This window comes from Panthera onca, chromosome Y (genome assembly GCF_046562875.1).
Source record: "Panthera onca isolate mPanOnc1 chromosome Y, mPanOnc1 haplotype 2, whole genome shotgun sequence".
Taxonomy (NCBI): domain Eukaryota; kingdom Metazoa; phylum Chordata; class Mammalia; order Carnivora; family Felidae; genus Panthera; species Panthera onca.
Genome location: NC_138358.1, coordinates 22,787,814 through 22,807,685, shown reverse-complemented (window position 1 = coordinate 22,807,685; position 19,872 = coordinate 22,787,814). Strand labels below are relative to the sequence as shown.

The 19,872-nt window shown below is 35.2% G+C and overlaps 1 protein-coding gene and 1 long non-coding RNA gene across 3 annotated transcripts in view; one reads left to right on the top strand and one right to left on the bottom strand.

Annotated features, from left to right (window-relative positions):
* Nucleotides 1-1,243: 1,243 nt before the first annotated feature.
* Nucleotides 1,244-3,969, top strand: LOC145714921 (uncharacterized). Its single transcript, XR_014137058.1, has 2 exons — nt 1,244-2,289; nt 3,592-3,969. It is a non-coding gene; the product is annotated as an uncharacterized LOC145714921 (long non-coding RNA).
* The window catches only part of LOC145714920 (uncharacterized), a 52,514-nt gene continuing 34,101 nt past the window's right edge, over nt 1,460-19,872 (bottom strand). The window contains exons 2-4 of one of the 2 annotated variants that reach the window (XM_081794451.1): nt 15,396-15,460; nt 11,881-12,146; nt 1,460-1,554 (exon numbers count right to left, since the gene is read on the bottom strand). In XM_081794451.1, coding sequence (XP_081650577.1) covers nt 1,544-1,554; nt 11,881-12,146; nt 15,396-15,460 — 342 coding nt within the window. In that variant the 3' untranslated portion in view covers nt 1,460-1,543. Of the gene's footprint in view, nt 1,555-11,880; nt 12,147-15,395; nt 15,505-19,872 lie in introns of those variants that run through there. The other variant, XR_014137057.1, reaches the window with a different exon arrangement.

Below are 19,872 nucleotides of genomic sequence, written 5' to 3'. Positions count from 1 at the left end.
TTAAAAAAATATAGTATGATATTACTGAATACTTGGAAGAATATCTAGATTCCAAAGAGAAAAGTATACTAAACTTCGTATTGAAGATCTGAAGAAGGAATAATTTACTCGTCTTACAATTAAAAGGTAAGGAGAACAGGCTAATGTAACAGCAAAATAATATTGGCTACGGAAAATAATATTAGAAGACAAAAGCCATATTATAATAGTTTCTCTTAGGGAAACTTTCTTGTATAATTTAATTGTGAACACACATTCTAGGACAAAATTCTGAGAATTTTCCTTCTAAGTTTTTTTTTTAAATGTTTATTTATTCTTGAGAGAGAGACAGACAGAGAAAGAGTGTAAAGTGGGGGAGGGTCAGAATGAGAGGGAGACATAGAATCTGAAGCAGGCTCCAGGCTCTGAGCTGTCAGCACAGAGCCTGACATGGGCTCAGACTCACAAACTGTGAGGTCATGACTTGAGCCAAAGTTGGACACTTAACCAACTGAGCCACCTAGGAACCCTGTGAACTTTCTTTCTAAAGGATAATAAAAGTTTTGCCAAGTTAAAATAAAATAGATAACACTTCTTGTCTTCCCATTTCTCTTATTAATACTTTCAGTTTTCTTTCGTTTTTTTTTCTTCCAGCTTCAGTTTTCTTATTATTTATTTTAACAGACAAGCAACAGCCTCTAGGTGATAAAAATCATCTCTGTAGAGACTTGCATTGAGTTTTAAAATTCAATCTGTGGGTTCTCATTTCATTAGTAATAATTTTTAATTAGAAACAATGTTTCTTTTTTCTTAAAAAAATTTTTTTAACATTTATTTATTTTTGAGACAGAGAGAGACAGAGCATGAATGGGGGAGGGTCAGAGAGAGAGGGAGACACAGAATTTGAAACAGACTCCAGGCTCTAAGCTGTCAGCACAGAGCCCAACACGGGGCTCGAACTCATGGACCGTGAGATCATGACCTGAGCCGAAGTCGGCCGCTTAACTGACTGAGCCACCCAGGCGCCCCTAGAAACAATGTCCATTATAAAATGTCTCTTCTAATATTTACTTTGATTTATTACCTTTCATTCTATTCTTTTTCATTTTTTTTTATATCTCTTCTGAAAGAGTTGATGTTAATTCTCCTTCACAGTATATCAGTATTATTTCTCTTATACTTTGTTCAAATACAATTTAAAATAAACTTTTCACTTTCCAGAAAGAGAGTTGAGACTTCTTAGTATTGCCTTGAAAGCTACAATTTTAAATTGTAACATGAATTGATAATTTTCCAAATATTTAATTAATCTTAAAATACCAATTATTATATAAATCTTAGGGTTAATTTTAAAATTAAAATTCTTGATTTCCATAGAGTCGAACCAAACAAAGAAATAGGATTTCAAGTGGAAAATGACCAAAGTCTAAAGTAAATGAACTAAAAGGGCTTCCCATTTTGTGTCTCCTTGATCAGGAATATCTGTTGGATAGTTTTCTTAGTGTTATTATGAGTGGATTCAGGATAGATCTGTGCCGTTTATTTTGGGGGGATGTCTTCAGTTTTAGACATTGGCTGAAAGGCACAAAAAGAAAAAAAGTCATGAGAAATGAATTGTTCTTGCATACTTCTTAGAGGTAAGGGTATCATACGGATGTTAACAGGTGATTTTATGACTCATAGAAGTGTGATTGACTATTTGTGTGCATCATTGTTTTCTGAAGAATAATATTCTGAATAGTATTCTGAATAATAATAAATAATAATAATAATAATAATAATAATAATAATAATAATAATAAATTCAATTCAGGTCAACATTTCTTAAACCAAAATAATTCTCTTATGATCAGTGATGCATTTACATCTTGCACATTTTCTGTGAATATTGAATTGTACAGCATCTATTTGGATTGGATACTAAACTATACTGGATTAACTTAGAGGAAGAGTTTTGACTGCCAGGACCTCCAGAATGGAGACAGTGTTTGAAAGGCCTGATGAAGAAAGAGCAGGTGAAATTCCATCTCTGGAAGAAGGAATGGTCCTTGGCCACAGCCCTCATACAACCTTTCCATTTGGCATTCTCTTCTCAACTGTTCTGTACTGTGGTGAGGCTGCTTCTGCCTTGTATATGTTTGATATTTATTGAAAGAATAATGACAAATTCTGGATGTCATTTACCATTGGCTTCATTATTGTGGGAGCAGTTTTGGATCAAGTTACCCTTATGTTTTTCGAGAAGGATTTGACCAGGAATATGGCTGCATTACTTTTGGGGCATCTTCTGCTTTTAGGACCTATTGTGAGGTAAGTGATAGTAAATATTTTTTGTCCACTGTTTCAGATAAGCAAATTGAATGCGAATATTATGTAAACAAGTTTAAGGATGTATTAATTATTATTCCTTTAGTGAGAATTTTCCCCTTTTAGTTTTGCTTAGTTTTCATACACTTGAAATTATTAGTATGTGGTAGCCATCAATTTTAAGTTAATGATAGTTTTGAAAAAATACAGATAGGAACAAGTCAGTTGTTTCTTCTGTTTTTTAAATGCACTTATTCACATGTTGGTCTTTATCATTTTTTAAAAAGTCATCCATTAGGATTTTTATTTTAAATAATTATGAGTAAAACATAACCTTACCTAACGGATAGAATAATGGAATGAGAAATGGTGACAGAGAAACATCATGAAAAACAACATTGTAAATTTGCCACGTATTTTGATGACATCTAATATTTAATTGTAGATTCTTAAGACATCTTTGAAATGTAGCTGAAACTGGCATACTAATATACAATTAGGCAGTCAGTTTCCAAATCACTTTTGTTTACTATGATGATTTGCATGAAAATGATCATTTTTATGGAATTAATTTTAGCCAGCTTTACAGTTTGGGTTTTCAAATGTACTAAAAAAGACCCCATTGTCAAAATGTTAATCAGGCAACAATACTAAGTGATTTGGGGGCATTCATTTATTTGAGCTGATTTAGGTTTGGTTGACTATATCACTTTAAAAAAAAAAAGGGCCATGCATAAACAACAAAAAGTAAAAACATATTCACCATAAAACTCTACAAACATTTTAAAACGATAGTAACAATAAAAGGTAGCATCTATTAGGGGCTTAATATATATTTCATAAACATATCTCATTTTTCTCAAAATTTTCTTTAAATTTATTTTTTAATTTAAATTCTTGTTAGTTAATATATAGTATAACACAATAATACGGTGTAATATTGGTTTAAGGAGTAGAATTTAGTGATTCATCACTAAACTCAGTGCTCATCACAACAGATGCCCTCCGTAATATTCATCATCCAGCTAGCCCACCCCACCGCCTCCCTCCATCAACCCTCAGGTTGTTCTCTATCTTTAGGAGTCACTTATGGTTTGCTTCCCCGCCTCTCTCTTTCCTGCCTCTTCCCATACGGTCATTGGTTTTGTTTCCTAAATTCCACGTATGAATGAAATCACGTGGTATTTGTCTTTCTCTGAATGACTTATTTTGCTTAGCTTAACATACTCTGGCTCCATCCACATCATTGCAAATCCAAGATTTCATTCATTCTAAAAAATTTTTTTCAACATTTTATTTTTTCAGAGACAGAGGGCAACAGAGTGTGAGCATGGGAGTGGCAGAGAATGAGGGAGACACAGAATCCAAAGTAGGCTCCAGGCTCTTAGCTGTTAGCACAGAGCCTGATGCAGGGTTCGAACCCACCAACCCTGAGATCATGACCTGAGCAGAGTCGGATGCTCAACTGACTGAGCCACCCAGGTACCCCTAAGATTTCATTCTTTCTGATACACACTTCTTTATCCATTTCTTTATTCTTTATCCACTTCTTTATCTTCTTTATCCATTCATCAGTCGATAGACACTTGGGCTCTCTCCATGGTTTGGCTAATGTTGATAATGCTATAAACAATGGGAGCATGTACCCGTTCGAATCAGCATTTTGTATCCTTTGGGTAAATACCTAGTAGTGCAATTGCTGGATTGTAGGGTAATTCTATTTTTAACTTTTTGTGGACCCTGACACTATTGTCTAGAGTGGCTGTAGCAATTTGCTTTTCTACCAACAGTGTAAGGAGGGTTCTCCCTTTCTCTGAAACCTTGTCACATCTATTGTTTCCTCTGTTGTTCATTTTAGCCATTCGAACAGGTGTGAAGAGGTATCTCATTGTGGTTTTGACTTGTATTTTCCTATGATGAGTGATGTTGAGCATCTTTTCATGTGTCTGTTGTGCATCTGGATGTCTTCGTTGGAAAAGTGTCTACTCATGTCTTTTTCCCGTTTCTTAACTGGATTATTTGTTTGTTGACTTTAATAAAGTTCTTTGTAGATTTAATAAAGTTCTTTATAGATTTTGGGTACCAACCCTTTATCCAACATCTTCTCCCATTTGCAAATATCTTCTCCCATGCCATCAGTTGCCTTTTAGTTTTGTTGACTGTTTCCTTCGCTGTGCAGAAACTTTTTATGTTGATCGGGTAACAATAGTTCATTTTTGCTTTTGTTTCCCTTGCCTCTGGCAATGTGTCTAATAAGAACTTGCTTAGGTTGAGATCAAAGAGGTTGCTGCTTGTGTACTCCAGTAGGATTTTTTTATTATTATTATTATTTAAAAAAATTTTTTTTAGTGTTTATTTATTTTTGAGGCGGGGAGGTAGGGGGTGCAGAGAGAGAAGGAGACACAGAATTCGAAGCAGGCTCCAGGCTCTGAGCTGTCAGCACAGAGCCTGACGTGGGGCTCGAACTCATGAACCACGAGACAATGACCTCAGCCAAAGTCAGATGCCCAACTGACTGAGCCACCCAGGTGCCCTTCCACTAGGATTTTAATAGTTTCCTGACTCACACTTAGGTCTTTCGTCCACTTTGAGTTTATTTTTATAGATGGTGTAAGAAAGTTGGTCTAGTTTTGCTCTTCATGTCACTGTCCAATTTTGCCAGCGCCATTTCCTAAAGAGATTGTGTTTTTGGCACTAGATATGTTTTATCGAAGATGAACTGACCATTAAGTTGTGGGTCCACTTCTGGGTTTTCTATTTTATGCCCGTATCATAGTGTCTTGATGACTACAACTTTGTAATATATCTTGAAATCCAGACTTGTATGCCTCCCACTTTGTCTGTCTTTTCCAGGATTGCTTTGGCTGTTTGGGGCTTTTTGTGGTAACATTTTTTTTTGTTCTAACTCTGTGAAAAATGCTGCTGGTGTTTTGATAGAGTTTGCATGAAATTTCTAGATTTCTGTGTGTAGTATAGACATATGAACAATGTTTGTTTTTCCAAATCATCAACCATAGAATTTCCCCCCATTTCTTTGGGTCCTCTTAACTTCTTTCAGAGGTGTTCTGTAATTTTACCCTTTGGTTAGGTTTACTCCTAGGTATCTTATTGTTTTGGTGAAATTATAAATGCGATAGATTCTTTTATTTCTTTTTCTGCTGTTTCATTGTTGTATAGAAATGCAGCTGGAGAGTCTGGGGGGCTCAGTTAATTAAGTGCTGGACTTCAACTCAGGTCATGATCTCACTATTGGTGAGTTCAAGCTCCGCACTGGGCTGTGCACTGACAGTGCGGAGACTGCTTGGGATTCTCTCCCTCTCCCTCTCTCTCTATTACCAGAACACACTGAAAATCTTCCTAAAGCATAATTTTACATAAAGTCTACAAAAAAGTCAGTTAAGTGAACAAAAATAAGCAGCTGATAATTTACCATCACTCTGGAGTCAGACTGGGTATTTTTCATTTAAGAGGGTATGGTATTCATTAAGAAATGGACTGCCATAGAAAAATGAGGAAACATACTAAATGTGACCTTTATTAAGATACTCCCAATGATCAGCCATAGTACATATTCTTTCTATAAAGGCTAAGCTTGTAAGCAGTTGCTAATAAAACTGATTTTTCTTCTGTGAATCTATAGTACTTTGAATGCTATCAGTATGTTCAAGTAAGTACAAATGTTTACCTTCTCAACTCTAATTACAGAATTAGCACACCAAAGTAAAAAATCCTACTATGTCCGAGACATAGTAGGACAAATAAACATCTGTTTTCATCTAGTATGTCTTTAGAACATGTGTCTTTAATTAGGGCAAGAGTGTTTACAGCCTAGCACATTGTTCTTTGTGAACATTAACCCTTCAAGACTGGTATTAAAACAGGTTTCACTTTGTATTGTTTTTAAGATAAGAACAACCAGAAAGAGACACCTTATTTGTGAGGATATTACTTATATTAGTTCAAGGTAGCTAGCTGATGGTCTTCAGCTATACCAAAAAGAACTTTATAAAAAGAGCTGTACTATATTGAATGTCTTAAAACATGAAAAGAAAAGGTCGTGTCCGAATGAATTAAGATAAAAATAGGCTTGCCGTAATGTACATTGAACATTAGTAAAACTTATATATCCTTTTGACTGCTTTGTTTCCTTTATTCTTGGGAAAGCAATAGCTTTTGGGATCAAGAACTCTAAAGATTAATGTGATTTGAAAATCCAGTAATTTATATGTTCTCTACCAAAAAATGGAGACAATAAGCTTCTTTTTCTTCTCTATTTTAATTTTTCCTGGCTTTATCGAAATGCACATATAACATTGTGTGACTTTAAAGTATTAAAAGTGATGATTTGATACACCTGTATGTTACAAAATGATTAGCATGGTTAGGTTATTTAATACCTTCACCACCTCAGATAATCACAGTTTTTGCAGCATGTGCTGTAAGATCTACTCTTTTAATAACTTCCACGTATATGATACAGTATTGTCAACTATAGACATGCTGAATGTTAGATCCCCAGAACTTGCTCATCTTTAACTACATGAATATCTTTGATGAATATCTCCTCACTTCTCTCAGCCCTCAGCCAGTGGCAACCAAATTCTGTTCTGCAGCTGTGTATCTGCTGTTTTTTTTTTAGATTGCACATAAATATGAGGTCACACAATGTTTATTTTTACCTGTATGACTTATTTTACCTAATATGATGCCCTCAAGTTTCATCTGTGTTGCAAATGGCAGGATTTTCTTCTCTCTTATGACTGACTCATATACAATTTTTTTTTATCCATTCATCCATCAGTGAAAATGGAGGTCCAAATACCTTTTAGAGTCTGTTTTTGTTTCCTTCAGATAAATAGCCAAAGGAGATTTTCTGGATCATACAATAGTTCCATTCAAAAATATCTGAGGAACTTCTATACTGTTTTCTCACCAATTTACATTCCCACCCACAGCGCGTAAGTGTTCTGTTTTCCTTGCCAACACTTACTTGTTAGTTCTTGTGTTTTTGATAACGGCCAGTCTAACCACTATGATGTAATAGCTCATTGTGGCTTTGATTTATATTTCCCTGATGACTAATAATGTTGAGCAGTTTTCCCTGTATCCATTGGCTAAATTTTTCTTTGGAGAAATGTCTACTCAGTTCCTCTGACCATTTCTTTATTGGGTTATTGGCATTTTTGCTGTTGAGTTTTTGGAGTTCCTTATATACTGGGTGTTAGCCTTTTATCACATATATGGCTTGTAAGTATATCATCCTGTAGGTTGCCTTTTCATTTTGTTAATTGTGCCATTTACTATGCAGAAGATTGTCAGTTTAACTTCAACTTATTTTTTATTTTGTTACCTGATCTTTTGATATCATAATTAAGAAATCATTCCCAAGGTGAATATCAAGAAGCTTGTTCCCTGTTTTCTCAAGGAGTTTGACAGTTTCAGTTCTTACACCAAAGTCTCTATGCATGTCCCCATTTTTATTAAGATATAATTGACATATAACATTGTGTAGGTTTAAGGTGCGCAATGTAATGATTTTATATACATATATATTAAGATGATTACCACTGGTTAGTTAATATGTCCATTACCTCTCATAATTACCAATTTTGTGCGTGTACAGTGAAAACATAGAAGATTTCCTGTCTTAGCAACATTGAAGTATGCAACACATACTGTTAACTGTATCATTAAGTTATGTTACACTAGATTGTTATGTCGCTATTCTGTACATTAGATCCCTGGAATTCATACATCCTATCATGGGAAGTTTGCACTCTTTCACCAACATTTACACCCTTTTCCCTTCCCCTACACTTGTCAACCATGAATCTAATTTCTGTTTCTATGGCTTAGGCATTTTTAGATTTCGTGTATAAGTGAAATCATACATTATCTTTCTCTCTCCGACTTATTGCGCTTAATGTAATGCTCACAAGCTTATTCCATGTTGTCACAAATTGCAGGAATACCTTTTTTATGACTCAGTAATATCCATTGTGTGTGTATATATATCACATTTCTTACTCTGTTTAACCATGAATGAACTTAGGTAGTTTCATTCATTGCCTATTGAGAATAATAATGGAATGAACATGGTGGGGGTGGGGCAGACATCCCTTTAAGATAGTGATTTAATTGCCTTTATATATATACCCTGAAGTGGGACTTCTACATTATATGATTTTTTTTTTTTTTTGAGAAATCTCTATGATGTTTTCCCACAATGGGAAACAGTTCTACCAAGCTACATTCCCACCAGCAGTCCTCATGGGTTCCTTTTTATCCACATTGTTTGTCAAGACTTGTTATCTCTTTTTGATAACTGATATTCTAACATGTGCAAGGTAATATCTCCCTGTGGTTTTGACTTGTATTTGATGATTAGCTGTATTGAATATCTGTTCATGTACCTGCTGGCCATTTATCTATCTTCTACAGAAAAAAAATCTAATAAGGTCTTTGGCCCACTTTTTAATCAGATTAATTGATTTTTTTGCTGTTGAGTTGTGTAGGTTCTTTGTATGTTTGGGATATTAATCCTGTATCTGATATATGGTTGGCTACCATTTTCTCTCATTCTCATTATTTTTCACTCTGTTGAAGTCTGTGTGCAGAAGCTTTTTAGTGTGATATAGCCTCACCTGTTCATGTTTGCTTTTGTTGCTTGTGTTTCTGGTATCATATCCAAAAAAAATCGTTGCCAAATCTGTAAACCTTTTTTGAAGAATAATTAACACACAGGGCTCATCAGAAAGTTTGATCTGTCAAACAAACACTTCTGCATTCTACTTGTGTGTGTGTCAATTTTATGCATTTATAATATTAAACTACCTTTGCATTCCAAGGAGCTATCCCATTTGATTACTGTGTATGATCCCTTTAATGTGCTGTTGAGTTAGGTTTGGTTAAATTTGTTGAGAATCATTGTATCTGTATTTTCAGGGATTAGCCTGTAGTTTTCTTTTCTGGTTGTATCTTTACCTGACTTTGGTATCAGGTTATGCTGGCCTTATAACACTTGGAAGCGTTCACTCCTCTTCACTTTTTGAGAAGAGTTTATTAAAGATTGGTGGTAATTCTTTTTTCAGGGTTTGATAGAGTTCACCAGTGAAACTATCTGTTTTAGGACTTTTTTAAAGGGAGGGTTTTGAGTACTGCTTCAAGCTCTTAAGGTGGTATTGATCTTCTCATGTATTTTATTTCTTCATGACTCAGTCTTGGTTGGTTATGTATTTGGGGGGATTTTTTTAGTTTCTTAAGTCACACAATTTGTTAGGGTATAATTATTCATAGTTGTCTCTATATGATAACTTGTGTTGGTCTGGTTTCAGTTGCGGTTTTTCTTCTTTAACTTAAAATCTTATCTATTGAATTTATTTTTTTCATGGTTGTCTAGCTATATGTTTGTCAATTTTATTATTTTTCACCAAAACAAACTCTTGGACCTGTATTTTGTAATTGTTGTTGTAGTCTCTATTTAATTATTACTGCTCTAATCATTATTTTCTTCCTTCTACTCTGTGGGCTTAAAGTTTTCCCCCTAGTCTTTGAGGTATAAAGATACGTTGTTTATTTGACATTTTTTTTCTTTATATAGGCATTTATTGCCCCCAAATTCTCTTTTGGAGCTACGTTTGCTATATTCTAAAAATTGTGACATGTTCTATTTTCATTTCTGTTTATCCAAGGATACTTTCAGATGGCTCTTTGGACTTCTTTGATCCACTGTTCAGTGGTATGTTTAATTTTATGTATTAGGACATTTTCAGTTTTACTCATTATTGATTTCAAGTTTCAGAACATTGTGGTTAATAAAGGTAGTACATGTGATTTACTCTTGTAAATTTGTTACGGCTTGCGTTGCGACCCAACATGTGATCTATCCTGGGAATATTCTGTAAGCACTTGAGAAGAATATTAGCTCATCTTTATTTCTGAAGTACAGTTTTGCTGAGTAGATTATTTTTGTTTGTCAGTGTTAATTCTTTTAGCACTTTGAGTGTTTCCCACTTTGGCCTGGCCTACTATTTTGTTCCAGACAAAACCCACTGATAGTCTGATCAGTATGTAATGGCTCGTGTTTTCCTTGCTGCTTTCAAAATTACTTCCCATGAGTTAATATTTTGATAATTGTGTGTTGAACAGTAATCTTCTTTAGGGTCCTTCGAGCTTCCTATATCTATTTCAAGATTTGGGAAGTTTTCAGGTATTGTCTTGAAGTGAGTTTCCATCCCTTTCTTATCGTCTTCTCCTTCTGAATCCCATGATGTGATGGGTTTGTTTACTCTATGGCGTCCCGTAATTCAAGTAGGTTTTCTTCACTCTTTTAACTTGTTTCCACTTTCGAGATTTTTCACACAGTCTTTGTTTCATTTTGCTGATTTCTTCTGCATGTTCTACTCTTCTATGAAGCCCTAATGAATATTTCACTTTTGTGATTGTATTGTTCAGTTCCAGGATTTCTGTGGGCTGCTTTTTAAAAAATGGTTTCTATTTATTAAGAAACAACGGCTTTTAATGATCTTTATAATAATTTTATTACAAAATACAATACTTCTCATTTTTTTATGTATTGTTTTCCTGATTTCATTTAGTTTTCTGCCTGTTGGATTTCATTCTGTTTCTTAAAAGTTGATTATTTGAATTATTTGACAGGAAAGTATATACCTCCATTTCTTTGAGTTCAGCAAATGGAGATTTATTACTTTCTTTTGTCTTATGTGACTGGGTATTTGTGACCCATGTAGCCTTTTATTGGTATGTATACATGTGAAAGAGTAGATACCTCTTACAACCTTTCTAGACTGGTATTAGCAGGTAAGAACTTTTGCCTGTCCTGTCCCCAACTGATGGGATTTCTTCTGAAATTGTAGTTGTTCTGCACTGGAGCCAGTTAAGGCTATTGCAAGGTCAGCACTGGGTTCATGGTTGGCAGGCTTGCTGTGAGGGGTTAAGATGAGCTTGGACCCATTATGATGCATGAGTGGATGACATACCTCAAGTAGGTTGTTCAGTGGCATGGTGCTGGGAAAGGGTCCACTCAGGGTCCACAGTTAGGACTTCAAACAGTGGGCCTACAACCAGGTATGCAGATGAGTATGGCTCTCACCAGGCTTCTGGGAGGTCTGCTCTCTGGTTAGTGCATGTTCTTGGCAGGACGGGGTTGGTTTTAGACCATGGCTGGGAGGGACTGGATCTGAACCAAAGGGCTATCTCAACTTCTACAGCACAGCTTGCAGTGTGTAGATCTTTGCTGGAAGGACAGATGGTGTGTCCTCTGCCATGTCACTGGGTGGGCTGAAGTAATCCCTGACCAAGATTAGAGGGTCTGGAGCTGCAAGTAGTGTCCTTTCAGGATCTCTAGGGATGCAGATGGGAATGTCTCTTTCTAGGTTCCTGTAACAGCAAGAGTGTTTACAGACTGACTGGGACATGCTTTAACCCAGCCATTGGACCCTTTCACAAAAACAGTCTGACTGAGTTGGGTGGACGTAGCTCCAGTACGTCCCAGACATGGCCAACACGGCCTGGCGCTGGTTCATAGGCTATTTTTATGTCTACAATCAGGACCAAAGTCTGTATGTCAATTACCTGATGCACAGGTGGGCTGACTCCTCTTGGAACCCTTGGCATGAGGTGTTGGTGACAGGACCAGAACAAAACACAGTTGTAACTGAATCCTCCACGGAAGAGAGCTTCTGGGGGTCATAGCCAGGACAGCAATCAGCAAATCAGCCATCCAGATGCAAACCTGCTGTGTCAAAAATGCTTTTCCCATCCTTGGGCTCTTCTCAGTCACTCCTTCGGTGTAATAATTTCTTACTTGAATCCAGAAGTTCTTATGAGGATGTTTTTGTCTGTGGATGGATGCCAAATTGTTAACGTTGAGGGCTTTCTTATTTGGCATGTTGCTGACATCACTGACAACTTCCTAATTCATAATTCTTTTGTTTCTTTTTTCCTGAGAAATCACCACCAAAACTGTACATCTTCTGCCTTTGTAAATAGTCTTTCTATTTCTGTCTAAAGCTTATTCCCTTCAGGTTTGCTTCAAATTTAATAGCTTAAGATCTTTATTTGCTTACTTATTATTTGCTTGCTGCATCGTTTTTTTTTCTACCTACGGGATTATTTTCTCTATTTTTTTTTTTTTTTTTGTGCATGCTTACTCAGTCCTAGATATCCCACTTGCACTTATTTCTTCATTTGTCTTAATAACACGATTTGAATGCATTGAGCCTTTTAAGGTATTTTCTTTTTTTTCTCTTTGTAACTCTTCCTTATTCAAGCTTTTGCCCTACTGGTTGGTACCTGATGTCATACCTCCTTGTTACTAAATTTCGTTTTCACTTGCCACACATTGCCAAACCTATTAGGTGCATTTTGTAAAACTGACTCCATCATCCATTCTGAAATATTATTTGACTTTAGGTTATGCCATTCCACTTTTATTTGATTTTTCTACTAACATATCAGTATCCTTTGTTCTTATCCTATAGACCTCTAGTTGTTAGAGTACTCAGTGATTCAGACAGAGGTCCCTTTTCTTTCTTCATGTATCATTCCAAAGTGATCATTCAAATCTATTCATCATTAGGTCCCTGAACTACATATCAAATGTCTGCTATCCTTTTTTTCCTCTTGAGTTTCTTTCTTTCTTTTTTTTTTTTTTTAAATGAGATATAGTTGACATACAACATTATATTAGATTCAGGTGTACATATAATGATTACCTATTTGTATATATTGCAAAATATAATAAATTTATATAATAAGCACAATAAATTTAGTTAACATCTGTGAGTACTCACCTCACGAGCTTCTCAAGAGAAAGTAGGAAGTTCCAATGAACATCACTATACTCCTCAAATTCATCCCTTTGCTACCATTTTTCTATAAGTTCTTATATTATCTATCTAAAACATTCTTTCCCTCATTTCTTTTACGTTTCAGCTGTTATCAATTTGTGTCATTAATTTTTCTCCATTTCTGTTTCTACAATTTAGTTGATGCCATTATCCCATGCTTCTGAATGAAAGTATCAAGATTTTAATTATTTTCTACTTCTGTGTTACCTTTTTAAATTCTGAAAGTGCCCAGGATTATTATTATTTTTTTAAATAATCTAAGACATTTCTGCTTTGTTAATTTCTTTCCTTAACTATAGCTTTGTTAAAAGAGGAACCATTTGAATCTTAGTTACTGGTATATACACAATTTATAACTAAGCTTCTAAGAGACAGTAAGTTTTCAATAAATGTTTAACAAAAAGTATAATTTTGGTATTACGTTTCTAACTACTAATTTTGTAGAATATTTATAAAAAAAGATTTTGGTTGAGTTTCAGATGAATTCATATTAAATGTTTATTTAATCCTGCAGTTTTTTATTCAAGCTTCTTGTAAGATATTTAAGGGTGTATTCTTATCCCTTCTAAACTTGAGTTGGGTGAAATAGTATAAAAACTAATATTAATAATGATTTTTAGAAATAATTCTTTTTTTATGTAGTGCGGAAATTTTTAAAGTTTGCAAATGTTTGTTATTATCTTTTAATTGATATAATAACTTAATTCTATTATTTACCAATAATAGTGGTGGAATAGAAATATATTTTTTTGCTGCACTAATGGTCGTTAGTACTAATTTCCATTTTGAGACTGCAAGACAGATTAGTCTCTAATGAAATTGTAGTTGAGAGCCACATATATGTCTCAAAATGTTTGTGTATATAAAACATGAATATTTTATATCTTATATATTGAAATGTGTGTGTGTATATATTTTAAAGTATAAAAGGCATTTGGGGAGGATATGATATTCAGTTTGCAGAATCTACTGTAACTAGGAATTTATCTTTGTATATTTTAAACACTATTTCTATCAAGTGCAGAAATACTGGATTTTATTTGCAGACAGCAAATGAAATGTTGTAACTATCTTATAAATATCCTACCCAATAAGCAAGTAGACTGATTGTACTTCTTTTTTTTTTTTTTTTTAATAAAAGGAAAGATACAAAAAGGGTATTTTCTATTTTCAGATTTCTATTTTCCTGTATGTCCCCTGTATTAAGTGACTGAGTTTTAAATAATGAAAAAAATCTGTCCAATATATATTAGACTTTGGGTTAAAATTACTAATTTCTAGTGCTATAAAAATTTTGAATTAAATTTATAGTTATCGGCATTTTAATATAAAATCTGCAATTCAAGAAGGGACATAATAATTAGTTTGTTATGAAAACGACATCTTGTATTCTACTTTCCACCAGTGTAATATGAAAATTCCTCAAGGTCATTAACATTTCTTTGAAAATAAATAAAGTTCATTGGCATACCCTAATAATATTTTTTTTAATTTAATTTTTTTTCCTGATAATATTTTTAAAGTAAAACCATAATAAGTAAGGAGGACTAACTTCATAGATCTATATTCCTTATGTTTCTATAGAAGGGATTTCTGCTGCATTCTCTTGAGTTCTGTTGCAGGAAAACTTTTGGTCTATCACTTAGACACTCCTCTCCAAGGCTTAGGAATAGTTACTATAATTGTAAAGAGCCTAATATCCATTTGGCTAGCTAACATTAATTCTAGATGGACTTTTTTTTTGCTGCAGAAATAGAAAATATCTAGTATTTCCCCTTAATCTACCACCTTTACCATAAGAATGGCTTTTTTGGGTTCTCTGTTCTCATCTGTAATTAAGAAGGCAGTTCCTAGTCTTCTTCGTAATCCTCACAGCATGTACATTTATAGTCAATTATTTTGATAAAATAGTGCAGAATAAGATAAAAAGAGTGTAGAATAAAACCTTGCTAGACAAAAATAAATTTCAAAAAGTGTCTGTAACATCAGTAAACTTCACTAGGTTAAATAAAAAATTCATTAGGTTGTTAAGGAGACATATAACCAAATATCATGGGGTAGGGAATTCCCAAATTCCACACTTCCAATAAAGCAGTAATTGAACTGGGAAAGAAAAACCATCAGAATTGGGTTTTATGTAGCCTGAATCTAATAAAAACCCCAAAATACCATAGAACCTTTAATGAATAAAAAAGCTATTGATTTTTGGTAAGAAAGCACGTGACTTTTTAACTTAACCTGTCTATAGACATCCAATCTACAGTGTAGTGGCAGCAATGGAGATAAAATTCCTGTTGCAAGTTCTGGTGCAAACGAGAAATATGGATCTTAGTGTTAAAGAATTGTACTTTCCTGTTTTGACTTGTTTGTGGATTCCCTTAGGGATCAGCTCAAGGGTCTCCTTACCTTTGTTTTGCCCATCTAAGAGTAGGGCAGGGTACACTGTGAGGTGGCATTTGTTGCAAGCGCCTAAAGACAAAGATACTCGCAACCTGCATCTCAGGCAAAAGATAGTAGAGCATAGAACAACAACAACAAAATAACTAGGAAAACCTGGAAAGTGAAATCTAATGCAGAGTCATGGGCAGCCTGGCGAAGCAGTTCCTCAAAGAATCAACAACCCTGAATAAGCAGCAGCAACAACAGAAAAAACCCTGCAGAGGGCAGAGAATCTGTTTCTATTAGATTCACATTATCATACTTTTGGTGGAGTCTATCGGATTTTCCATGTATAATATCATGTCATCTGCAAAAAGCGAAAGCTTGACTTCATCTTTGCCAATTTTGATGCCTTTGATTTCCTTTTGTTGTCTGATTGCTGAGGCTAGAACTTCCAGCACTATGTTAAACAGCAGCGGTGACAGTGGGCATCCCTGTCGTGTTCCTGATCTCAGGGAAAAAGCTCTCAGTTTTTCCCCGTTGAGGATGATGTTAGCTGTGGGCTTTTCATAAATGGCCTTTATGATCTTTAAGTATGTTCCTTCTATCCCGACTTTCTCAAGGGTTTTTATTAAGAAAGGGTGCTGGATTTTGTCAAAGGCCTTTTCTGCATCGATTGACAGGATCATATGGTTCTTCTCTTTTTTTTTGTTAATGTGATGTATCACGTTGATCGATTTGCGAATGTTGAACCAGCCCTGCATCCCAGGAATGAATCCCACTTGATCATGGTGAATAATTCTTTTTATATGCTGTTGAATTCGATTAGCTAGTATCTTATTAAGAATTTTTGCATCCATATTCATCAGGGATATTGGCCTGTAGTTCTCTTTTTTTACTGGGTCTCTGTCTGGTTTAGGAATCAAAGTAATACTGGCTTCATAGAATGAGTCTGGAAGTTTTCCTTCCCTTTCTATTTCTTGGAATAGCTTGAGAAGGATAGGTATTATCTCTGCTTTAAATGTCTGGTAGAACTCCCCTGGGAAGCCATCTGGTCCTGGACTCTTATTTGTTGGGAGATTTTTGATGACCGATTCAATTTCTTCGCTGGTTATGGGTCTGTTCAAGCTTTCTATTTCCTCCTGATTGAGTTTTGGAAGAGTGTGGGTGTTTAGAAATTTGTCCATTTCTTCCAGGTTGTCCAATTTGCTGGCATATAATTTTTCATAGTATTCCCTGATAATTGTTTGTATCTCTGAGGGATTGGTTGTAATCATAAAAGTCTGCTAGAACTGATACATGAATTCAGCAAAGTTGCAGGATACAAAATCAATGTGCAGAAATCAGTTGCATTCTTATACACTAACAATGAAGCAACAGAAAGACAAATGAAGAAACTGATCCCATTCACAATTGCACCAAGAAGCATAAAATACCTAGGAATAAATCTAACCAAAGATGTAAAAGATCTGTATGCTGAAAACTATAGAAAGCTTATGCAGGTAATTGAAGAAGATATAAAGAAATGGAAAGACATTCCCTGCTCATGGATTGGAAGAATAAATATTGTCAAAATGTCAATACTACCCAAAGCTATCTACACATTCAATGCAATCCCAATCAAAATTGCACCAGCATTCTTCTCGAAACTAGAACAAGCAATCCTAAAATTCATATGGAACCACAAAAGGCCCCGAATAGCCAAAGTAATTTTGAAGAAGAAGACCAAAGCAGGAGGCATCACAATCCCAGACTTTAGCCTCTACTACAAAGCTGTCATCATCAAGACAGCATGGTATTGGCATAAAAACAGACACATAGACCAATGGAATAGAATAGAAACCCCAGAACTAGACCCACAAACGTATGGCCAACTCATCTTTGACAAAGCAGGAAAGAACATCCAATGGAAAAAAGACAGTCTCTTTAACAAATGGTGCTGGGAGAACTGGACAGCAACATGCAGAAGGTTGAAACTAGACCACTTTCTCACACCACTCACAAAAATAAACTCAAAATGGATAAAGGACCTGAATGTGAGACAGGAAACCATCAAAACCTTAGAGGAGAAAGCAGGAAAAGACCTCTCTGACCTCAGCCGTAGCAATCTCTTACTCGGCACATCCCCAAAGGCAAGGGAATTAAAAGCAAAAGTGAATTACTGGGACCTTATGAAGATAAAAAGCTTCTGCACAGCAAAGGAAACAACCAACAAAACTAAAAGGCAACCAACGGAATGGGAAAAGATATTTGCAAATGACACATCGGACAAAGGGCTAGTATCCAAAATCTATAAAGAGCTCATCAAACTCCACACCCGAAAAACAAATAACCCAGTGAAGAAATGGGCAGAAAACATGAATAGACACTTCTCTAAAGAAGACATCCGGATGGCCAACAGGCACATGAAAAGATGTTCAACGTCGCTCCTTATCAGGGAAATACAAATCAAAACCACACTCAGATACCACCTCACGCCAGTCAGAGTGGCCAAAATGAAGAAATCAGGAGACTATAGATGCTGGAGAGGATGTGGAGAAACGGGAACCCTCTTGCACTGTTGGTGGGAATGCAAATTGGTGCAGCCGCTCTGGAAAGCAGTGTGGAGGTTCCTCAGAAAATTAAAAATAGACCTACCCTATGACCCAGCAATAGCACTGCTAGGAATTTATCCAAGGGATACAGGAGTACTGATGCATAGGGGCACCTGTACCCCAATGTTTATAGCAGCACTCTCAACAATAGCCAAATTATGGAAAGAGCCTAAATGTCCATCAACTGATGAATGGATAAAGAAATTGTGGTTTATATACACAATGGAATACTACGTGGCAATGAGAAAAAATGAAATATGGCCTTTTGTAGCAACATGGATGGAACTGGAGAGTGTGATGCTAAGTGAAATAAGCCATACAGAGAAAGACAGATACCATATGGTTTCACTCTTATGTGGATCCTGAGAAATGTAACAGAAACCCATGGGGGAGGGGAAGGAAAAAAAAAAAAAAAAGAGGTTAGAGTGGGAGAGAGCCAAAGCATAAGAGACTGTTAAAAACTGAGAACAAACTGAGGGTTGATGGGGGGTGGGAGGGAGGGCAGGGTGGGAGGGAGTGGAGGGTGGGTGATGGGTATTGAGGAGGGCACCTTTTGGGATGAGCACTGGGTGTTGTATGGAAACCAATTTGACAGTAAATTTCATATATTAAAAAAAAAAAAAAAAAAAAAAAAAAGATTCACATTATCATATTCACAATATCCAGTTTTTAACATAAAATAAACCTGCTGTACAAAGAAACAAAAATTATGTCATACAAAAAAGGGATGCAAACTACAGGAAGCTCAGATACTGGAATTTCTAGAGAAAGATTTTAAGTCAACTATGTCCTCAAAGAGATAAATGAAAATAGCAAAACAATACTATGATAAATTATGAATGCCAGTAAAGATACATAAATTACAAAAAGAAACCAAGAAGATGTCATGCTGGCAAAAAGGGCATAAACTGAAAAGTTCACTTAAGGAGCTTGTCATCACATTTGAATAAGCAGTATAGAGAATCAGTGAACTTGGAGGTAGTAGGTCCCTTGCTATTAGCTAGTCTGAAAAATGGAAGAAAATAAAAAATGAACTAAAGTAAAGTAGCCAAGGGACTACATCAATATGCAAAATAGAAGTCCCAGAAGAAGAGGAAAGAGAAAGAGACAGAAACAATGTTTGAATAAATAATAGCTGAGAGCTTTTAATAAAATATATGGATGTGTACAGCTGCATATTTTCTTTCAGTACAATTTTGAAACTCCAAACACATCTCTTCACTTTGTACTTCTTTTCCTTTCAGTGCTTGCTGGTGATATGTCTCCTATAGTACACTTTTCAAAATGCCATTTAGGTAGACATGTAAATAAGTAAAATCAGAAATGTTATTTTGCAAAATGAAGTGTGAACGAAAATGAAAAATGCTCTGTTGACATGTTGTATTAGTCTACTCTGGCTGTGATAACAAAATAACAGACTAGATGGCTTAAATAACAGACATTTATTTTCTCACAGGGCAGGAGGCTGTAAGTCCATGACCATGGTGTCAGCTGTATTGTTTTGTGGTGAGGCCTCTCTAGCTTGTAGATGACTGCCTTTTCACTATGATCTCACATGGCTTTTCATTGGTATATGAAGAAGCAGAGAGAGTGAGTGAGCTCTCTGGTGCATCTTTTGTCTTTTGGGTTTACTGAGCGATAACTGATAAATAAGCCTAAGGTATACAATATGGTGTTTTCATATACATACACATTGGGAAATAATTACCACATTCAAGCTAATTAACATCACCCACATAGTT